The 19,942-nt window shown below is 35.7% G+C and overlaps 1 protein-coding gene across 1 annotated transcript; it reads left to right on the top strand.

Moving 5' to 3' along the window:
* The first annotated feature begins 854 nt into the window (after nucleotides 1–854).
* Nucleotides 855–2,200, top strand: LOC143599204 (uncharacterized). Its single transcript, XM_077077208.1, has 3 exons — nucleotides 855–1,230; nucleotides 1,840–1,893; nucleotides 1,977–2,200. The coding sequence occupies exons 1-3, from the start codon at nucleotides 855–857 to the stop codon at nucleotides 2,198–2,200; spliced, it is 654 nt and encodes a 217-aa protein (XP_076933323.1).
* The last annotated feature ends 17,742 nt before the right edge of the window (nucleotides 2,201–19,942 follow it).

Raw genomic sequence — 19,942 nt, 5'->3', positions numbered from 1 at the left:
AATTAAAAACTAATCTTACCAATTATTTGATATGAAAATCCTACAAAATAGGAATATACTAAATTTAATATCTAATTTAAAAAGAAAAAGATATTATTTATAATTAATAAACAATTTTATAGTAAAAAACATAAGCGGGTCATGGGTCACCAAATCCAGATAGCTTTTAAACAGGTTATAACATATTATTTATTTATGAAAGCCTTTCATCATCAAATCAAACGCTAAGTATATTATTAACTTACTTACAATAAAGAAAAATTAAAATCCAAAAAATAAATATTAAAAAACGAATAATGTAAAACAATCATTCTCTCCATCCATCAGATTACTTTATTTGTAAATGAAGGTTTATCACGCATTTGACCTGAATTCACGGGCAAAGGTCTCACCAAACCCAGATAGCTCTTAAACGGGTTATAACACCTCATTATATTAAAAAATAATCTCATCAAATATTTGATCTGAAAATCTTATAAAATAGGAATATACTAAAAATTAATATCCTATTTTATTTAAAAAAAGATATTATTTATAATTAAGAAACAATTTTATAATAAAAAAAAATAAACGGGTAATGGGTATCACCAAACCCAGATAGCTTTTAAACCGGATTATAACATATCATTTATTTGTGAAACCATTTCATCATTATATTAATTATTAACTTTCTTACAATAAATAAAATTAAAATCCAAATATACATATATAAATAGTAAAAACGAATAATGTAAAACGACCATGTAATACGGGGGATAAAATCTAGTTATTATTATATAACAAAAAGAATAGTAGCGTTTAGTGGGGCATTCAATCAAACAAACAGATTGTAACAGAACTAACCGCCATCCGCCATGAACACCAACACAGCACTTCACCATTTCTTCTTCTCCTTGTTGTTGTTAATAAACCTCACCGTCGCATCCACCGCCGCGCAACAACCGCCAGGAGGCTGCGCTGACTCAGTGATCTCGTTCTCGCCGTGCCTTCCGTACATCTCCGCCCCGCCGAATGACCTCTCCGACGAGCCTTCGTCTCAATGCTGCGACATCTTCAACGGAGCCTTTGACTCCGACGACGCTGAGTGCCTCTGCTACCTTGTCCGTCAGAACAGCCTCCTCGGTTTCCCGCTCAACGTCACCAAACTGCTCTCCCTGTCAACTCTCTGTTCTCTCAATAACACCACTGCTACTGCTACTAATAACTCCTCTCTTCAATCGCTCTGTTCAGGTTCGCTTTTACCACTTCATTTCTCGTCATCTTCAATTGATTGTGTGAATTTTGACCTAGGCTTTCGGAAGTTGAATGATTTAGGGATTTTGTATAATAATTATGGCGTCTGTGTATAGTAGGATGAATCTATGATCTAACACGTATCCGTACCGGTACTCGATTTTCATGTTTTCGGTTTCGGAACTTTTTGGTATTTCTAATGGTACCGATACTCGGTATGGTTTCACTCGTTTGCAATATCGGTAATTTTCTGGTACAGTGCCTATCTTATCGAATCAAATGATAACTTTTAGTTAAGTTTTCTGAACAATTTGTATGGATTTTGAATGCAATTTGTGACTTTGAAAGTGCCAGCGTGTTTTCGGTATTTTTAATGGTTCCGATATTGATCAGTATCGAACTGTGAAATCGGTATGGTAAGAATATGGTTTCACCCGTTTTCGGTGTTGGTTTTTTTCTAGCACGGCGCGTATCTCATCGAATCGAACGATAACTTTTAGCTAATGAAGTTTTTTGAACAATTTGTAAGGATTTTGAGTGCAATTTGTAACTTTGAAAGTGCCAAATTAGCAAGTATTTGAAGCTGTTACTGTTTTCCAAATGCAGATTCACCAACTCTGCCACCTATGATAGCCATCCCTAGAAGGCCTCCTATTTCAGGTATACTTGAATTCAAGTGTGCAATATAATAATATTATGAATTTGGTAAATGTGTTAACATAAAAGATGGGTTGGTATTGCAGGTTCTGATGCACAGCACCCGCCTCCTCCGCCACACATGCCCCTATTTCATCCACCTCCACCCTCAACGATCACCATTCCTAGACCACCTGCTGACAACAGTGCATCCGCAGAAACCGCTGCTAAGCCGTCTACATCAGACCAAAGTAACGAGCATGATGATGCGTCCTTTTGGATTTATGCATTTGGATTCATGTATTTCATGTTAGAAGTTATGGGAGCCTAAATCAGACATATAATGCATTGTGTTTTTGTTTTCTTGATGAATTTTGCTGCAACAAGATTTGATGTACTTGCATAGATGAGATATGAATAATAATAATAATAATAATAATGAATGTGCAGATACACCTTACCTTTTAATGCCAATGGTTTAATGTGGGCATTGGTTAGATTGTGTTATATTCCATTACAAAATGGAGCCAACATTTGAAGCAAGGAATGATTATATATTTACATAAACATTAGGGAAACATCAGACCTTAAAGGGCTTAAACACAAGTACACAACCTGCATAGAAAGAGAGGGGTAACATTATATAACACATACTAGATTTTATCCCCTGTATTACGGGGTTGTTTTACATTATTCGTTTTTTATATTTATATATGTAAATTTGGATTTTAATTTTATTTATTGTAAGAAAGTTAATAATTAATATACTTGAGGTTTGATGATGAAATGGTTTCATAAATAAATGATATATTATAATCTGGTTTAAAAGCTATATGGGTTTGATGATACCTATCACCCGTTTATTTTCTTTATTATAAAATTATTTTTTAATTATAAATAACATCTTTTTTTTTTAAAATAAAATAGGATATTAATTTTTAGTATATTCCTATTTTATAGGATTTTTATATCAAATATTTGATGGGATTATTTTTTAATATAATGAGATGTTATAACTCGTTTAAGAGCTACCTGGGTTTGATAAGACCTTTAGCCGTGAATTCAGGTCAAATGCAGGAGAAACATTCATTTACAAATAAAGCAATCTGATGGCTTTAGAGAATGATTATTTTACATTTTTCGTTTTTTAATATTTATTTTTTGGATTTTAATTTTCTTTATTGTAAGAAAGTTAATAATATACTTGGGGTTTGATGATGAAAGAGTTTCATAAATAAATGATATGTTATAACCTGTTTAAAAGCTATCTGGATTTGGTGACCCATGACCCGCTTATGTTTTCTACTATAATATTGTTTATAATTATATATAATATCTTTTTCTTTTTAAATTGGATATTAAATTTTAGTATATCCCTATTTTATAAGATTTTCATATCAAATAATTGGTAAGATTAATTTTTAATTTAATGAGATGTTATAACCCGTTTAAGAGCTATCTGGTTTTAGTAAGACTCATACCCATGAATTTAAGTTAAATCAATGAGAGACCTCCATTTAAAAATCAAGAAATCTGGTGGCTTCCATAAAAGGGGGGAGTGACCACATCGTGACACATAGGATTTTTAGGTTTTCGTTTATATATAATATAGATTGTCCTTTTTTTTCACTTTAAAAGTGATATACATCATGTTCGTTTTATGAAATTGGTTAATCGGGTCACCGATTGCTAATAATTTTATAATTGTTAAAGACGGGTCGGAGGCAACCCATGAGTCAAACTGGGCCAAACAGAGCCTTCCACGAGGGCGATGGAAGTTTATAACATGCAACAAGCTGTATCCGGTTCTCATTAGTGGCGGATCCAGAAAATTTTATCACAGGGGTTGGAATTTTTTGGGTTGGCACTCAGTTAACTATCTGTATTCAAAAATTTTTTCGGTCCTGTTCGGTCGTTTGGGTCAGATTAATCATTATATAATTTTTTTTCCAATACGATTTGGTCATTCCGCTTGGGTTAAATCGGGTTGGGGCATATTAAAAAAAACAATAATCATAAAAAAGAAAGTACGTGAAACGTCATTGAAAATGCATAACTAAAATACAATGTGTATATAAAGTTGTCTACGGATTTTCTTTTTTTGAAATCTAACCATAAAATCATCTAGTTTGACATTCATAAACAAGTTTTTCTCAATAAACGAATACAACTATCATATAAATTTTCATCACCTATTTGATTACGTAAATCAGTTTTCACGTACTTCATCGCCGAAATAATATTAGGGTTAGATGTGTATAGCTAAATATTAGACAAATGCAACTATCTTTTTCCCTTCATTTTCTTAAATTTTATGGCCAAATTTCTCTCTCATTGTGTTAGAAAATTTACAGCTATTAATGCTGTCACACCCCGACTAGCACAATGCGGAAGCGTAAAACGGGAATGTAACAGACACCTCTGGTATCAACACATTGTTTATAAAGAAACATTACAAACTAATTTACAATATATTACATTTCTTTGTTCTATCATTGTTTTACAGTCTAGGTGATACAAACAAAACTAGTTCGTTAACTATACGATCTTACTACTAGTATCCTTGCTTCTATTCACATAGCATTAACCACACACCTTAGGCAAGTAACAGATCACCAAATTATTTCGATTTAGGTACACCTAAAAAACAGTTTAAAACGGGTCAACTACTAGAGTTGGTGAGTTTCACGAGTTTCAAGAAAACAGTAATGTGTATTCACAAGTTAACACTTGTAATCATGAAATAAGTATGTATGTATGTAAATGATGTAATTATGCTAAGCTAGATACAAGTCCTATATCACAAACCAAGCAGGTTTCATCAATAGAACAGCCCTTTAACTTAGGGTTTCAGCTAGTGCACAAAAACGAACTTTTGAACCGTAAAAACGCAGTTTCAACCCTTTAATCCGTGTTATGGCCAAAAAAGATCATGATTCTGATTTGAAACTAGGTTTAACATCAAAGTATGTTTTTGAATGATTTTTGAGAGTTTTACTTGGTTAACTATGATTTTTAACACTCAAGACATATTTATATGTTGTTAAACGAGTTTAAATGAATCAAAAATCGATAAATCATAAGGTTTTTACCTAGTTTTCTTGCTGGTTTTGGCTGTAGAACAAGGATTCCAGAAGTTGTTTATGGGAATATGTGTGAAAATATCAAAAAAAACTAGTTTATATGTGAAAGGAAAAAAAAGGGGGGTGGGGTGGCTGCTGCGACCGGAAGTCCATGGGCCCACTTTGGGCCCATTTTGGCCCAAGTTTCTGATTTCTCAAGCCCAAATACGAAAAGCCCAGTCCAAATTTAGTTCGAGTTTGGTTTTTGGCGCGAAAAACTTATTGGGTGCGTTAAACAGTGCGAAAACGTGTGTTTTTCGGCTAGTTTTGTGTAAAATTATAAAAACATACTATATGTTTGTAAAAATCAAAAATATTTTCACGGATCGCATAAAACATTTCAAATAAGTGTTTGGTAAGTCTTTTTCGGCTTATCGGATGATACAATGCTTGGTTTGTAACTATCTTTCGCGTTTAAATCTATAGCGGGTAGTTAAACGAGCATGTTTTAGTTTAACTTGTTTGCTATCAAACTAAGGCCATATTACTAATATTTTAGCTTGTATTAAACGTATATCACTTATAGATGGCCCCCCGAGATATCTGGGTCATAACCCGACCCGTTCGGTTAATCGTTCGTTTGTTACGCAAAAGGCGTTTATTTGCTTAATCAGTAAATACGTACTGAGGGTGTACCTTGTTTTGGCTAAAATGTCACATTCTCCCCCCGTTAGAAAATTTTGTCCCCAAAATTTGATTATTCAACTTTGTCTTTATTTGGAAACAGGTGCGGGTATTTCTTTTTAAATTCGGATTTCCGTTCCCACGTGAATTCGGGTCCCCGTTCTGAGTTCCATCGAACTTTGACTAGAGAGATTTTGTTGTGTCTTAATTGTTCTATTTTTCCCTCTAATATTTCCACCAGTTCTTCAACGAAATTCAGTTTTTCGTTTATGTTTAAATATTTTAATGGCACGATTTCGGTTTCATCGGTAAGACACTTTTTCAGGTTCGAAACGTGAAAGACATCGTGAATAGAACTCAACTCCAAAGGTAATTTCAGTCGGTAAGCTACAGGACCGATCTTAGAAATTACTTCATACGGTCCAATGTATCGCGGAGCTAGTTTACCGGTTTTACCGAATCGAATGACGCCTTTCCACGGGGATACTTTCAGAAAAACTTTGTCACCTATTTCAAAGGATAACGGCTTTCTACGAACATCAGCGTAGCTTTTCTGTCGATCTCGGGCGATTTTCAATTTACTTGTAATTTTACGGATTTTGTCGGTGGTTTCTTGAATCAAGTCAAATCGTGTAATTTGGGTATCTCCAACCTCAGTCCAACACAAGGGTGATCTACATTTCCGCCTGTACAGCGCTTCATATGGTGCCGCTTGAATGCTACTGTGATAGCTATTGTTGTATGAAAATTCAACCAGTGGAAGATGTTGATCCCAGTTTCCACCGAAGTCTAGTACACAAGCGCGAAGCAAATCTTCTAAGGTTTGAATGGTTCGCTCAGATTGACCGTCGGTTTGGGATGGTAGGCGGTACTTAGGTCAATTCGGGTTCCCAAAGCTTCTTGTAAGGCTTGCCAAAAACGGGAGGTGAAATGGCTATCACGATAAGAGATTATTGAAACGGGTACGCCGTGTCGGGATACTATTTCATTTATGTATATGTGAGCAAGTTTTTCGGTTGTGAACGTGGTACGAATTGGAAGGAAGTGTGCGGACTTGGTTAATCGGTCAACTATCACCCATATTGCATCATTTCCCCGGGAAGTTTTAGGGAGATGTGTTACAAAATCCATGGTAATTTGTTCCCATTTCCATTGTGGTATTTCCGGTTGGTGCAACATTCCCGAAGGCTTTTGATATTCGGCTTTAACCCTCGCACAGGTTAAACATTTACTGACATACGTGGCTATATCCTTCTTCATCCCGGGCCACCAATAATGCTCCTTCAAATCCTTATACATCTTATTTGTTCCAAGGTGAATGGAGTATTTGGACTTATGGGCTTCGTCCATGATCAAGTCACGCAGATTGCTGAAAGTGGGAATTCAAACTCGGTTTTTGTAGTATAGAATTTCGTCAGTTCTTTCTTCAAAATTTTGTTCGGTCCTATGCAAGTTTTCACCTTCCAAGTGATCTCCTTTCAGAGCTTCGTTTTGAGCAATACGAATTTGTTCGATGAGACTGGTTTGGACGATCATTCCAAGTGCTCGGACCCGTAGTGGTTTGATCCTGTCTTTTCTGCTCAAAGCATCTGCCACTATATTAGCTTTGCCCGGATGGTATCGAATCTCAGAGTCATAATCGTTCAACAACTCTACCCATCTCCTTTGCCTCATATTTAGCTCTTTCTGATCGAAAATGTGCTGTAGGCTCTTATGGTCGGTGTATACTGTACATTTGGTGCCATACAAATAGTGCCTCCAGATCTTAAGTGCAAACATAACCGCGCCCAGTTCCAAATCATGGGTAGTATAATTCTTCTCGAGCACCTTTAATTGTCGAGAAGCGTATGCTATGACTTTGTTTCTGTGCGTAAGTACGCACCTTAAACCTTTCCGGGACGCGTCACAATAAACTACCAGATCATCAGTTCCCTCTGGAAGACTCAGTATCGGGGCTTGGCAAAGTTTCTGTTTCAGCAATTGAAAAGCCGCTTCTTGTTCTTCTCCCCAAACATAAGCACGATCTTTTTGAGTCAAAAGAGTTAGAGGTTGGGCTATGCTGGAAAAGTTAGCAATAAAGCGCCGATAATACCCAGCTAAACCCAAAAATTGGCTGATTTCTTTCGGTGACTTTGGGGCCTGCCAATTTTTGATGGCTTCAATTTTGCTCGGGTCTACATGAATACCGTGTCGGTTAACAACGTGCCCTAGAAATTGTACCTCTTGTAGCCAGAATTCACATTTTGACAGCTTGGCATTAACTTTTCCTGCCTCAATAACTCCAAGATAGTTCGTAAATGCTGCTCGTGTTCCTCCGTGGGTTTCGAATATATCAAAATGTCATCAATAAACACGATAACGAATTTGTCGAGATACGGTTTACAAACTCGATTCATAAGATCCATGAAAACTGCAGGAGCATTAGTTAGTCCGAACGGCATAACTAAGAATTCATAGTGGCCATAACGAGTTCGGAACGCCGTTTTAGACACATATTCCTCTTGAATCTTAACTTGATGGTAACCGGATCGAAGGTCGATTTTTGAAAAATAGTTTGCCCCTTGAAGTTGGTCAAACAAGTCATCTATTCGTGGATGAGGGTATTGGTTCTTGATGGTAACTTTGTTTAATTCCCGATAATCGATGCACATTCTAAAACTTCCATCTTTTTTCTTTATGAACAATACCGGTGCTCTCCAAGGAGAATAACTAGGACGAATGAAACCCTTATCTAACAACTCCTGCAACTGGTTGGATAATTCTTGCATTTCAGAATGTGCTAGCCGGTAAGGTGCCTTAGCAATAGGGGCTGATCCTGGAATTAAGTCAATACGGAATTCAACCTGTCGGTTCAGTGGTAATCCAAGTAGATCATCGGGAAAGACATCGGGGTATTCACGTACAACGGGAATCTCTTCTATGCATTTCTCATCAGGGTTCTTTTTATTTACGTTTGCCAAAAATGCCATACAACCTTGGCGTAAACATTTCAACACTTTGAGATGAGACACGAGAGGTAATATCGAACCAGACTTCTCTCCTTGTACTACAATTACCTCACCATTCGAAAAGGGAATTTTAACTGTCTTGTCATTACACACAATCTCCGCCTTATACTTGGTTAACCAGTCCATGCCGACAATAACGTCAAAACTTCCTAACTCTACCGGGAGTAGGTAAATAAGGAATGGGTGGTCATTAAGAATAATAGAACAGTTTTGGATTATTTGATTGACAGTTATAGAGTTACCGTTAGCGAGTTCTATAGTATAGGGATTTGTTAGTTCACTAACTGGCATGTTACCCAGGGATACAAAGCTAGAGGAAATAAAGCTTCTATCGGCACCAGTATCAAATAACACAGAAGCATATTGATCAGAAACAACAAATGTACCTATTACTACGTTCGGGTCTTGTCGTGCTTCTCCAGACTCGATAACAAACGCGCGTCCCCGAGACGCCCCAGAGGTTGATGCTTGGTTCCGACCGGTGACTACTCCTTGATTCAGCTTGGGGCAGTCTTTTCTAAAATGCTCTGTGCTACCACATTCATAGCAAGCACGGCAGTTTGCTGGTGCTGTGATTTGTTGGATAGGTTGTTGACGAATCGGTTGCGGTCTAGGTGGTTGCGGACGACGAGGTTGAGTTGCTGGGGTTGGTCGGTTGACAATTCCCATACTGACTCTACAACTGGGGCCATTATGCCCCGTTCTCCCACACTTCTGACAGATTAACGGCCTGCACTCACCCACATGATGAAAACTATATTTATCACATTTTGGCCATGGTCCCTTGTACATGTCTCGTTTCACCTCAGAACTGCTCATGACATAATTTTGTATTGTCGGGCGTGCACGCTTATTTGTTGGCCTTCCATGTGATCTCATCCCGTAGTCAGTTCGTTTCATTCCCGTTGATTCCCCGGCCATTTTCAATACTCCACTCCTTACCAAGTCAAAAGTTACAATGCCGGTTTGAGTCACGACATTCTCAAACAATGTATGACCAATAGCATTCACTAAACTCCTCACTTTCGGGGTTAAACCCCAAATATAACGTTTAATTTGTTTGTTTTCAGGAGTTACTAACCATGGTACTAAATGAGCCAGTTCATTGAAGCGGTTCGTGTATCCCAAATGATCCGCTCCTTTAATTTCCAAGCTCCAGAGTTCATGTTCTAATATTTGAATTTCGTTCTTTGGGCAGAAATGTTCCAGCATTAGTGTTTTAAGTGTGGCCCAAGTCATATGATTAACCGTATCTTGCCTTCTTATCTGGACAGTAGTGTTCCACCACATCAAAGCATGATCCGTAAAAGTTGAAGCAACATACTTGACAATGTTTTCGGGTGGACAATTGCTAATATTGAGGACAGATTTAGTTTTCTCTATCCATTTAATCAGCCCGTTTGGCCCTTCGATACCTTTGAACTCGATCGGTTTGCAGGCCATAAAGTTTTTAATCGAATATTCTCTTCGAGGGGGATTAGGGTTGTTATTGTTATTGTTTGGGTTTGGTGGGGGATTATTGTTGTTGACATTATTTGCATCAGGTGGGGGGTTATTTGCATTGGTAGGGGCATTTGTATTAGGTGGGGGATTGTTATTTGTACTTGTTTCATTGTTGGTTGGGGGAGCATTATTGATTTGTTGCTAGTTTGTTTGTATATTGGCATTAACACAAGCAGTTACTTGTGTTACAATAAGTGGTATTGCTGCCTGCATTTGCCGAGCAATCATCTCGGCTATTTCTGCCTCAGTCATGGGGGTTGCTTTCTTTGGGGCCATTCTATAATGATAAACAAATATAAGCCAATTAATACTAATTCCAGTCTACAGTGCTGTGTAATAATAACCACAATAAATGTTGTACAGGTAAACCAGATAACATACTGACATTTCACAAATTGTTCTGTACATTGATAATAAAAGGTACATAGACTTAGCCTAATAAAGGCCAGTGCTTGCATGTATATATCAAAATCTGTCACAAAGTGACTGTTAGACTTAACCCTATAAGGGTCAGTGCTTGTAATAATGTACAAAATTATGCCCCATGTTAACATAACATGCTACTATATACATACATGGAGTATCAAAAGATCATGTACACATATCTGTAACATTCTGCATTTATCCGTACAAACGATAGGCTAACCACAAACATAAAAATAACAGCACCGTAATCATCCAGTAACAGTTCCACAGCCGAACTGTCACCCTATCCAAACATCAGTGGTGGTAGGCATCTGACTACCGCAAGTTCAATACTATCTGATGTAATGTCGATAAGTACTGGGTCACGTCCCTCCTTTCCTGGTTAATGTTAGCTATGGCTATTGAGTGGTTTATGACACGGTCAGTCAGGACAGTCATCCAAGAGTTGTTTCTTGCGTTTGGGAAGTCAGGGCGAGGGGTAGGTATAGTCAATGAACGGTAAGATGAAGTATCTGCCCTAGGGCGTGAAGGTCCTCCCCGGTCATGGGTAGATCTGAATGGAATCGAGGTAGGGTCAATCGGGGTTACCAGAATATGAGCAGTCTGTCGGACTCGCGCAGTAGCTGAAGTGATCGGCGACAGGTGTATATGTGGAGTGGGTGATCGGGCTACTATAGCAGGTGAACGATACTGACTGTTAACTTCGTTTTGATCCCTGCGTGGTGACCTAGGTGGATAGCTATCGCATCTGTAGCCGGATAGATCAGGCACATTTCTGGGTAGCTCTCTACAAATAACTTCTTCTACCTCTTCCTCCTCCTCCTCCGGTTCCTCTTATGGGTCCTCCTCTTCTGGATCCTCCTCGGATTCCTCTTCTGGATCCTCCTCTGATTCTTCCTTGGGATCCTCCTCAACAGAGATTACCGGTTCTTCTTCCGGTACGTACTCGTTATTCCTTGACATGACTCTGCACAAAGGTTAGTTATAAGAATAATAACTATTGCTAGCGCTAACTATTGTCGAAAAGATTAATTAATTAAACCAAATTTAATATTAATTATATTAGAATATAATATTAGTTTTATTAAAATTTTAATTATTATTATTTAAATCAATATTGAATATAAATGAATATAATATTCATAGTAAAATTTACCATCATCAACAGTATCGTACATACACGTATTCATACACCTTGTTCTAAATAAGCACGTATGAGTGTTACATATATATATACTTTCACATTACCTTTTATACACATATGTTGCCACTTTTACTTAACCACACGTTTCGCGACTTCTCCCCGAATTCCCTCGTACAAGCAAGTCTGTTATTATGTTCCGGACCACAATAACTCACTTGCTCTACAAGTTCATCCAGACATCCATCAGTATATAATATTAATTTATTATTTAATTATTTTCCCAGAGTTAATCGAGCCTACGGTTATATTTTAGGTACCCTAAGGGATAACCTAATCCTTTTTAACCAATGGCTCTAATACCAACTTCTGTCACACCCCGACTAGCACAATGCGGAAGCATAAAACGGGAATGTAACAGACACCTCTGATATCAACACATTGTTTATAAAGAAACATTACAAACTAATTTACAATATATTACATTTCTTTGTTCTATCATTGTTTTACAGTCTAGGTGATACAAACAAAACTAGTTCGTTAACTATACGATCTTACTACTAGTATCCTTGCTTCTATTCACATAGCATCAACCACACACTTTAGGCAAATAACAGATCACCAAATCATTCCGATTTAGGTACACCTGAAAAGCAGTTTAAAACGGGTCAACTACTAGAGTTGGTGAGTTTCACGAGTTTCAAGAAAACAGTAATGTGTATTCACAAGTTAACACTTGTAATCATGAAATAAGTATGTATGTATGTAGATGATGTAATTATGCTAAGCTAGATACAAGTCCTATATCACAAACCAAGCAGGTTTCATCAATAGAACAGCCCTTTAACTTAGGGTTTCGGCTAGTGCACAAAAACGAACTTTTGAACCGTAAAAACGTTGTTTCAACCCTTTAATCCGTGTTTATGGCCAAAAAAGATCATGATTCTGATTTAAAACTAGGTTTAACGTCAAAGTATGTTTTTGAATGATTTTTGAGATTTTACATGGTTAACTATGATTTTTAACAATCAAGACATGTTTATATGTTGTTAATCGAGTTTAAACGAATCAAAAATCGATAAATCATAAGGTTTTTACCTAGTTTTCTTGCTGGTTTTGGTTGTAGAACAAGGATTCCAGAAGTTGTTTGTGGGAATATGTGTGAAAATATAAAAAAAACTAGTTTATATGTGAAAGGAAAAAAAGGGGGGTGGGGTGGCTGCTGCGACCGGAAGTCCATGGGCCCACTTTGGCCCATTTTGGCCCAAGTTTTTGATTTCTCAAGCCTAAATACGAAAAGCCTAGTCCAAATTTAGTTCGGGTTCAGTTTTTTGCGCGAAAAACTTATCGGGTGCGTTAAACAGTGCGAAAACGTGTGTTTTTCGGCTAGTTTTGTGTAAAATTATAAAAACATACTATATGTTTGTAAAAATCAAAAATATTTTCACGGATCGCTTAAAACATTTCAATTAAGTGTTTGGTAAGTCTTTTTCGGCTTATCGGATGATACAATGCTTGGTTTGTAACTATCTTTCGTGTTTAAATCTATAGCGGGTAGTTAAACGAGCATGTTTTAGTTTAACTTGTTTGCTATCAAACTAAGGCCATATTACTAATATTTTAGCTTGTATTAAACGTATATCACTTATAGATGGCCCCCTGAGATATCTGGGTCATAACCCGACCCGTTCGGTTAATCGTTCGTTTGTTACGCAAAAGGCGTTTATTTGCTTAATCGGTAAATACGTACTGAGGTGTACCTTGTTTTGGCTCAAATGTCACAAATGTTCAATAAATATTCGGTTCATGGCTGGTCAAATTCTCATCCAGCGTTTTGTTTTACTAAAAAGCATATTACACACACACACTATATATAATAAATAAAAGTTTTCCTTTGCCATATGTCATTTTCTTATGCGTGCTTTCTTTTTCTTCCCGCCTCTTTCTCATATTAATTATACATTAACTATACATACTTTTTAAAGTTTTTTTTTATAGATTCTTTGTTTAATATTTTCTCTATTGTTTTTAAAAAAAAGTATTTATTTTAAAAAACTTTAGGTTTGTTTATAAACAATTTTTATAAAGTTAGCATTTTCTTTATTTAACTTGTTTAATATAAATTATATCATTTACATACATACATACATATAAGAAAACATTTACAGATATATGAAACATTTTAGCGCTTAAAACTTATTTAACAGGTTTATTGTTAAAAACACGTGAATCTTTAATTGAACGACCCCCCTTCTTTTCCTCTATAACCGTAATCTTTCTTTCTATTCATACATTGTTGATCAAAACCTTATTAATTCTCTTTTACTACACATTCTTGACTGATCGAAAGCTTTCTTCAATTGATGACTGGTTCGTATTGTTCTGATTGTATCGTTTATGTTCTCATAATTGTATTTTTACTTTAGTTGTTATCATATTTTTGGTGCATCATCTAATGTTGTATCGAAAGAAGTATTTAGAGATTTATGATTTATTTTTAAGTTTGCGAATTGTAGTCGTAATTTAACTTTGTACTTATTTAATGTATTACTCAACTCTATTTATCTTTCTTTTATTTATAAAGCTATCACTTACAAAATTAAGTTGTCCAAACCATGTAAGACATGGGTACCTAACCTAGTATTTGTGTGTGTGTGTGTGAACTAAATATTAAAAGTAGATGCTATAAAAAAATAAATAAACCCGAAAAACAAAAATGGAAAAGTTTGTTATGAATCTATAGGGATGGGTGATGGGTCAATCTATTTAATTTATAAAAATAGTAAATAATTAATAATTCTTTTCACTCTACTCTTGAGTCTGATAAATAGTTACTTTTACACTAGGCTAGCCATACTTTTTCACAAGTCAAAAAATATAATTCGCATCTTTAATGGTTTTGTTCTATCTCTTAACCTACACCTTCACCCGTAACCTCCGGCATATTTCACAGGTCATCGGAAAATTTCTAGGAATCCAAGTTCAATCTTTTCTATCATCTTATATTCTCAATAGTTTCAGAGGGGTCGGTGTTAAAATTTCACAAGGGTCGGTCGGGATTTTAACCTATATATAGCACTACAAAAAAATTTCTCATAGGAGTCAGCCGACCACCCCATTCAACCAAAGTAGGTCTGCCCCTGGTTCCCATTCAAACAAATTGGTCAAGAAAGCACCCTACGTTTCTCATATCATCTATACTATATATAATACATGACACATAGGTAAATTAAGACACTTACTTTTTAAGTAATTTATAACTTGTAAAGCATAAGGTACATCTTCTATAGCATGTAAGATATGTTTTGGGTAAAAATCAACAAGTGCAATTTCCTAACCAAAATAATAAGTGAAGTGTGGTGCTTGATTGAAATGAACGTAGAAATGCGATAACACAAGGATTTGTTGCGAGGAAAAAACCAATTATCCTGAGGATAACAAGAAAAAAAACCCCATGTGGTGAAAACTATCACCACCAGTTTATTAATAATCGAAATCGGTTACAAGTGGTGGAGCTATCTGAATCGTGTTACAATGAATGATTACTTCTAAGTATCGAATGCTAGAATTGTGTGTGAAATAATCCAAGGTTTAGCTCTATTTATACAAAAATTCAGCTAACTAACATGCCTAAAAATCAGGAAAGTTGGACTACTTCATAACTAGCCGTTGCTTTCCATTATGCACGTTTTTGAAGTCGTTGCTGAGTGGTTCGAGTCTTCAAGAGATCATGTGTACGTTACAAGACCTGATAAACATCAAAGAAAGACGATTGACCGTTAGTTAAACAATATATTAAGGATACTTGTTACTTGGAAGGATATTGCATCCTGAAGTTATCCTGAATACATCGTCTGTTCAGAATACCGAAAATCTGATGCCCAACAAGATAGGAGCAAACTTGTCCATTAGAAAATCTAACTATATGTTAAAGCAACATGATTTTTCCACATGACATCATTCTAGGGCTTCCACATAGGATGCCACATAGATGCCATGTGAGCAGTTTCCTAATTTATCATCTCTTCTTCTACACATAATATGGAGCATGAACCCGTTTAGTTATGTTATAACCATTGACCCCGTTTCTCTTCAAATATAACCATCTTCATATGAAGATAACACTTTGTAAAATTTTAAAAAATAAATTATTGTGTGATACAAGGCTCGAACCCAACACCTCATGTTTCAAATTAAAGATGCTTACCAACTCCACTTAAGTAGTTATTGTGTTGGATTTCTTGACTTATAAATGATATATTGGTAATTCACTTAAAATTAATACTAGAAAATCATTAAACAATTAAGTTAACATCCAATGTTGTATTCAAAGAGCCTTTTAGAGATTTATGAATTGTAAAATTTTGTTTATCATTAGTATTATCTTATGAATCTATAACATATGTTATCATCCATATTACTATATTTAACTTTTTTGTTGTTTTTAACCACCCGTGTATCACATAGACTCTATTCTAGTATGCATATAAATAGTCATAACATTGCCCCTCATCTTTACTTGTAAGACTCCGAATCCTGGGAATCCTACAGTTGGTAATCATATCCAAAATTCACAAAAATTTAAAACCAAACCAATTCACCTTATTAAAATCGTTTCAGAGTACTAAACAGCGGAATAGGGAATAATCAAATTTCTCAAAACCAGGAAAAATGTGATTTTAAACCCGAGGCAAATCATTTATTTTAAAACCTGTTCAGAGTATAAATCAGCGGAAAAGTCATAATTGCTCAAACAAGTTCCTAAAACCGGGAGTTGTGCCCAAAACCCAATCTAAATGTATTTAAATAAAATTGAAAAGAAAAAATGTTCATCAATGAAACTTTTCGACTAGATATGCCTTCAACCGTCTCAGTAGCCTCGGGCACGTCCAAGCGGTAAGCATCCTCCTCCTAACCTGAAACTCACACTAACATACACACAAAGTCATCTTGAGCTGAGTGAGTTCAAGTTTTAATAATTGAAATTTATAATAATCTTTCCAAAAATCTTAAAATAAAACGGGATACAACAATTAAGCCATCATCAACAATAAATATTCATACTTATATGTATACATCTATATAATTATATCCCTATAATTATCATCAAAGTAATAACATCAGAGTCGAGCACAAGTACAACCTAACCACGTAATATCCAAGTAATAACATCAGGGTCGAGCACACGTATCATCACATCCGATGGTGATCATGCCACACGAGCCTCCCCCCTTACGGGCTTTTTAGGGCCCGCCACAGGATTTAAGAACCTGAGTAGTATAGTTTGGTCCGGCCAAGATCACCATCCATCTGCATGCAACACAAAGTAGGCATACGCAAACATCCTTAGTCGATAACGACTAATTAACATCGCCAATTATTGGCCATAAAGTAACGCATGTATAAACACGCGTATATATATATATATATATATATATATATATATATATATATATATATATATATATATATATATATCATGAAAGTAAACCTATGGTCATAAAGTAACACCTGCATACACATTCATAAATATCATCTCATAACATTCTACAATACGAGTAAGCCTATATCCTTGAGTCTAGACCATAAGTAATGTCTATAACCTTATAAAATATATAACCATAAACGAGCCTCAAATATTCTAAGGCATAGAATATAATTTACCCATATTTTCATGAACCCACAAACACAAGTAAGGCCATATAAAACCATCCAATTAGTTTAAGCGAGTATAGTCGGATAAAATTTTAACATGGTGTGTATGCTAGCCCAAAACGTAAAAAGAGTAAAAAGGGGCATCATGAACTCATCTGACACGAGGCAGGAAATCACCACGAGCTAGAGAACTCCTAAGTATGCATACAACTCAAACGCCTGTTGGTTTACATACAACCATTACTAACGATACCGAAAGGACTCGTTTATCCAACAAGGCGTTCTAACATGGTTCGAGTTACCTAAATCCTCGACCTAATTAAGTTCAATTATAACAGCCCCCGGGGCCTTATATTCATCAAAACCACCCTTAGAAAATCCCGGGAATAAAGATTTCCCAAATTGCCCCCGGGAGTTGCTAGAGGAGACGAATGTGCGCGTTTAAGAGTTGTTTAGGCACTTAACATCCAACTCAGCCCCGTGTGGACCCAATTTGATAAATTCATAGCCTACTAGTCCACACAACACTACACGATTTGGATGGGTCGGTAACTCGGAAGCACAACGCACCAACCACCAATAAACGCGAATTTGCGTTGTACCGACCCGTTTGAGTAACCGACAACCAATTAACGCCCATTAACATAAAATTTTAGTTTTTCACAGCCAGTATAGCATACCGAGGCTTCACAATCTGAATTGGTTGTTAATTCCCTCAAACAACACGCTAAACGCAACAATCAACAAACTAGACAAACGAAATCCTAGTTTTTCAATCTATTGACAATTGATCAATCAAACGAGCTTCATAGCCCACGATACTAAGGTATAACACATATGACATACCTAGGAAGATGACAGAGAAAAATCTCACTTCAAACAGTCCTGACAAGAACACAATTGAACATCCACCGGTTAAGCCTAAAACGAACTCATCGATCAATAATGAGTATAACATGCAGATTTTAGCCTGCGAAGATGAATTTAATTACATAGGAAAACCATTGAAATAAATTATGAAATTTTTACCAGAATTTAATAAATGTCATAGGCTTTCAAAAATATTTTTGTTATATTTTTCTAATGCACACAAAAATCATAAAAATTCCTCCAACACAGAAAGATACGTGCAGCTATTTCAGTGCGCAACAAAATGGTTTTATTTTTATAAAAATTATTACCAAACCAAATTAAACGATTCCAATTGGGTTGTAATCTTAACTCAAAATGTGAACTTTCAGAAGTAGAATCAAACAATTTGAACTTGTCAAAAAGGAGTTATGATGTCGGGAAGACAAATCAGAATCCGTCACCCAGCATCAGTTTTGACACACGTTTTTATAAAATCATAAAACCATTCAAATCTCGTCCAAAAATTACAAATTATACCTTTCTGGAAACTAGACTCAAGGTAGAACATCATGAAAACAAGAATCAATCAAAAACGATGGTTTATAATCGCGTTACAGATCCTATAATAAACGAGTATGAATCTGTCAGCAAACTGTTATCATCAAAACTCAACCCTAACATGTTCAACAAAGGGTTTAATGGTGAAAAAGAGTTGTATTATGATAGAACCAACCTTGAATTAGACTCGGGAGGGCCGGAGAGCTGCTGGAACTGCACAAAATTCGAGATGGCGGCTGCCTTTCTTGCACCGATCGGAAGTGAGAAGGAGGGAGAACCAAGTTAGGGTTTAATATTATAAATGTTACACTTAGGCCCCCCAAACTTGTAAAATGTAATAAATTGGTGGAAACGTTGAATAATTTGACTTACGGGAATGACAAGGAGGTCCCCGAAGAATGCCGGATCAATCCCGATAAATATACAAACTCTACAACATGCATGCCGTTAGACGAAAATTAGCGGGTGTTACAAACTAAACTAGCCTTAAAGGAATAAGAGGTGATGTTTTGAGCAAAAGGATGGATAAATGGATTTTTGAAACGTATTACAAGGCTCCTAAATTAAAAATATGAAACTCCGGCTTTTAAACAAACATTTATAAACAATCAAGCCGATTAACGAAATTTGCGGGCGTTACATTACTCAACATTTGAAAATTTAAGAAATAGTCACAACTTTAAACCTTTTTCTTTATCCATGTATTCACTTTAATTTTAGTCTAAATTGTAAACCAACTTCCCACCAAAGATTTTTCAACGACCATAACTTTTTCATTTGCTAATATATTTTTTAAAAATTGCACCATAAAAATAATCATTTTATTGTCTTTATTTGGGTATGGTATTACTATAGTTTTTTTCAATTAAAAAAAATTAACATGTTACGTGTGAGTGTTCATAATTTGGTTTTAACGGTTTATAAGTTAAATCGTGAGCCAAACCATTGGTTCGATTTTTTGTTATTGAAAACCGAAACTGAACCGTTGAAGATTTAAACTGATTTGTTACTAATGTGCTTTCACGTATTGAGCTTCAATAATAAGTTAACATTCCGGTCTGGTTATATATAACCGATTTTCGGTATAAACTGTAAACCAAACCATTTGCTATGATTTGAACATTCGGAAACCGACTGACCAAAAGTAGTGATTCGTTTAAACATTTTCAAGGTTTCAAATGAAC

The sequence above is a fragment of the Bidens hawaiensis genome, unplaced genomic scaffold, assembly GCF_021521415.1.
Source record: "Bidens hawaiensis isolate Kalapana, Puna unplaced genomic scaffold, B.hawaiensis_p1.1 tig00051612_1, whole genome shotgun sequence".
NCBI classification, from domain to species: domain Eukaryota; kingdom Viridiplantae; phylum Streptophyta; class Magnoliopsida; order Asterales; family Asteraceae; genus Bidens; species Bidens hawaiensis.
This window is presented reverse-complemented; position numbering and strand designations above follow the sequence as displayed.

Excerpts from the sequence above, each read along its gene's own strand:
- LOC143599204 (XM_077077208.1), top strand. The coding sequence starts at position 855 with ATGAACACCAACACAGCACTTCACCATTTCTTCTTCTCCTTGTTGTTG. Across the intron at positions 1,231-1,839 it reads TCTTCAATCGCTCTGTTCAG|ATTCACCAACTCTGCCACCT; the intron begins GTTCGCTTTTAC and ends TTCCAAATGCAG. Across the intron at positions 1,894-1,976 it reads TAGAAGGCCTCCTATTTCAG|GTTCTGATGCACAGCACCCG; the intron begins GTATACTTGAAT and ends TTGGTATTGCAG.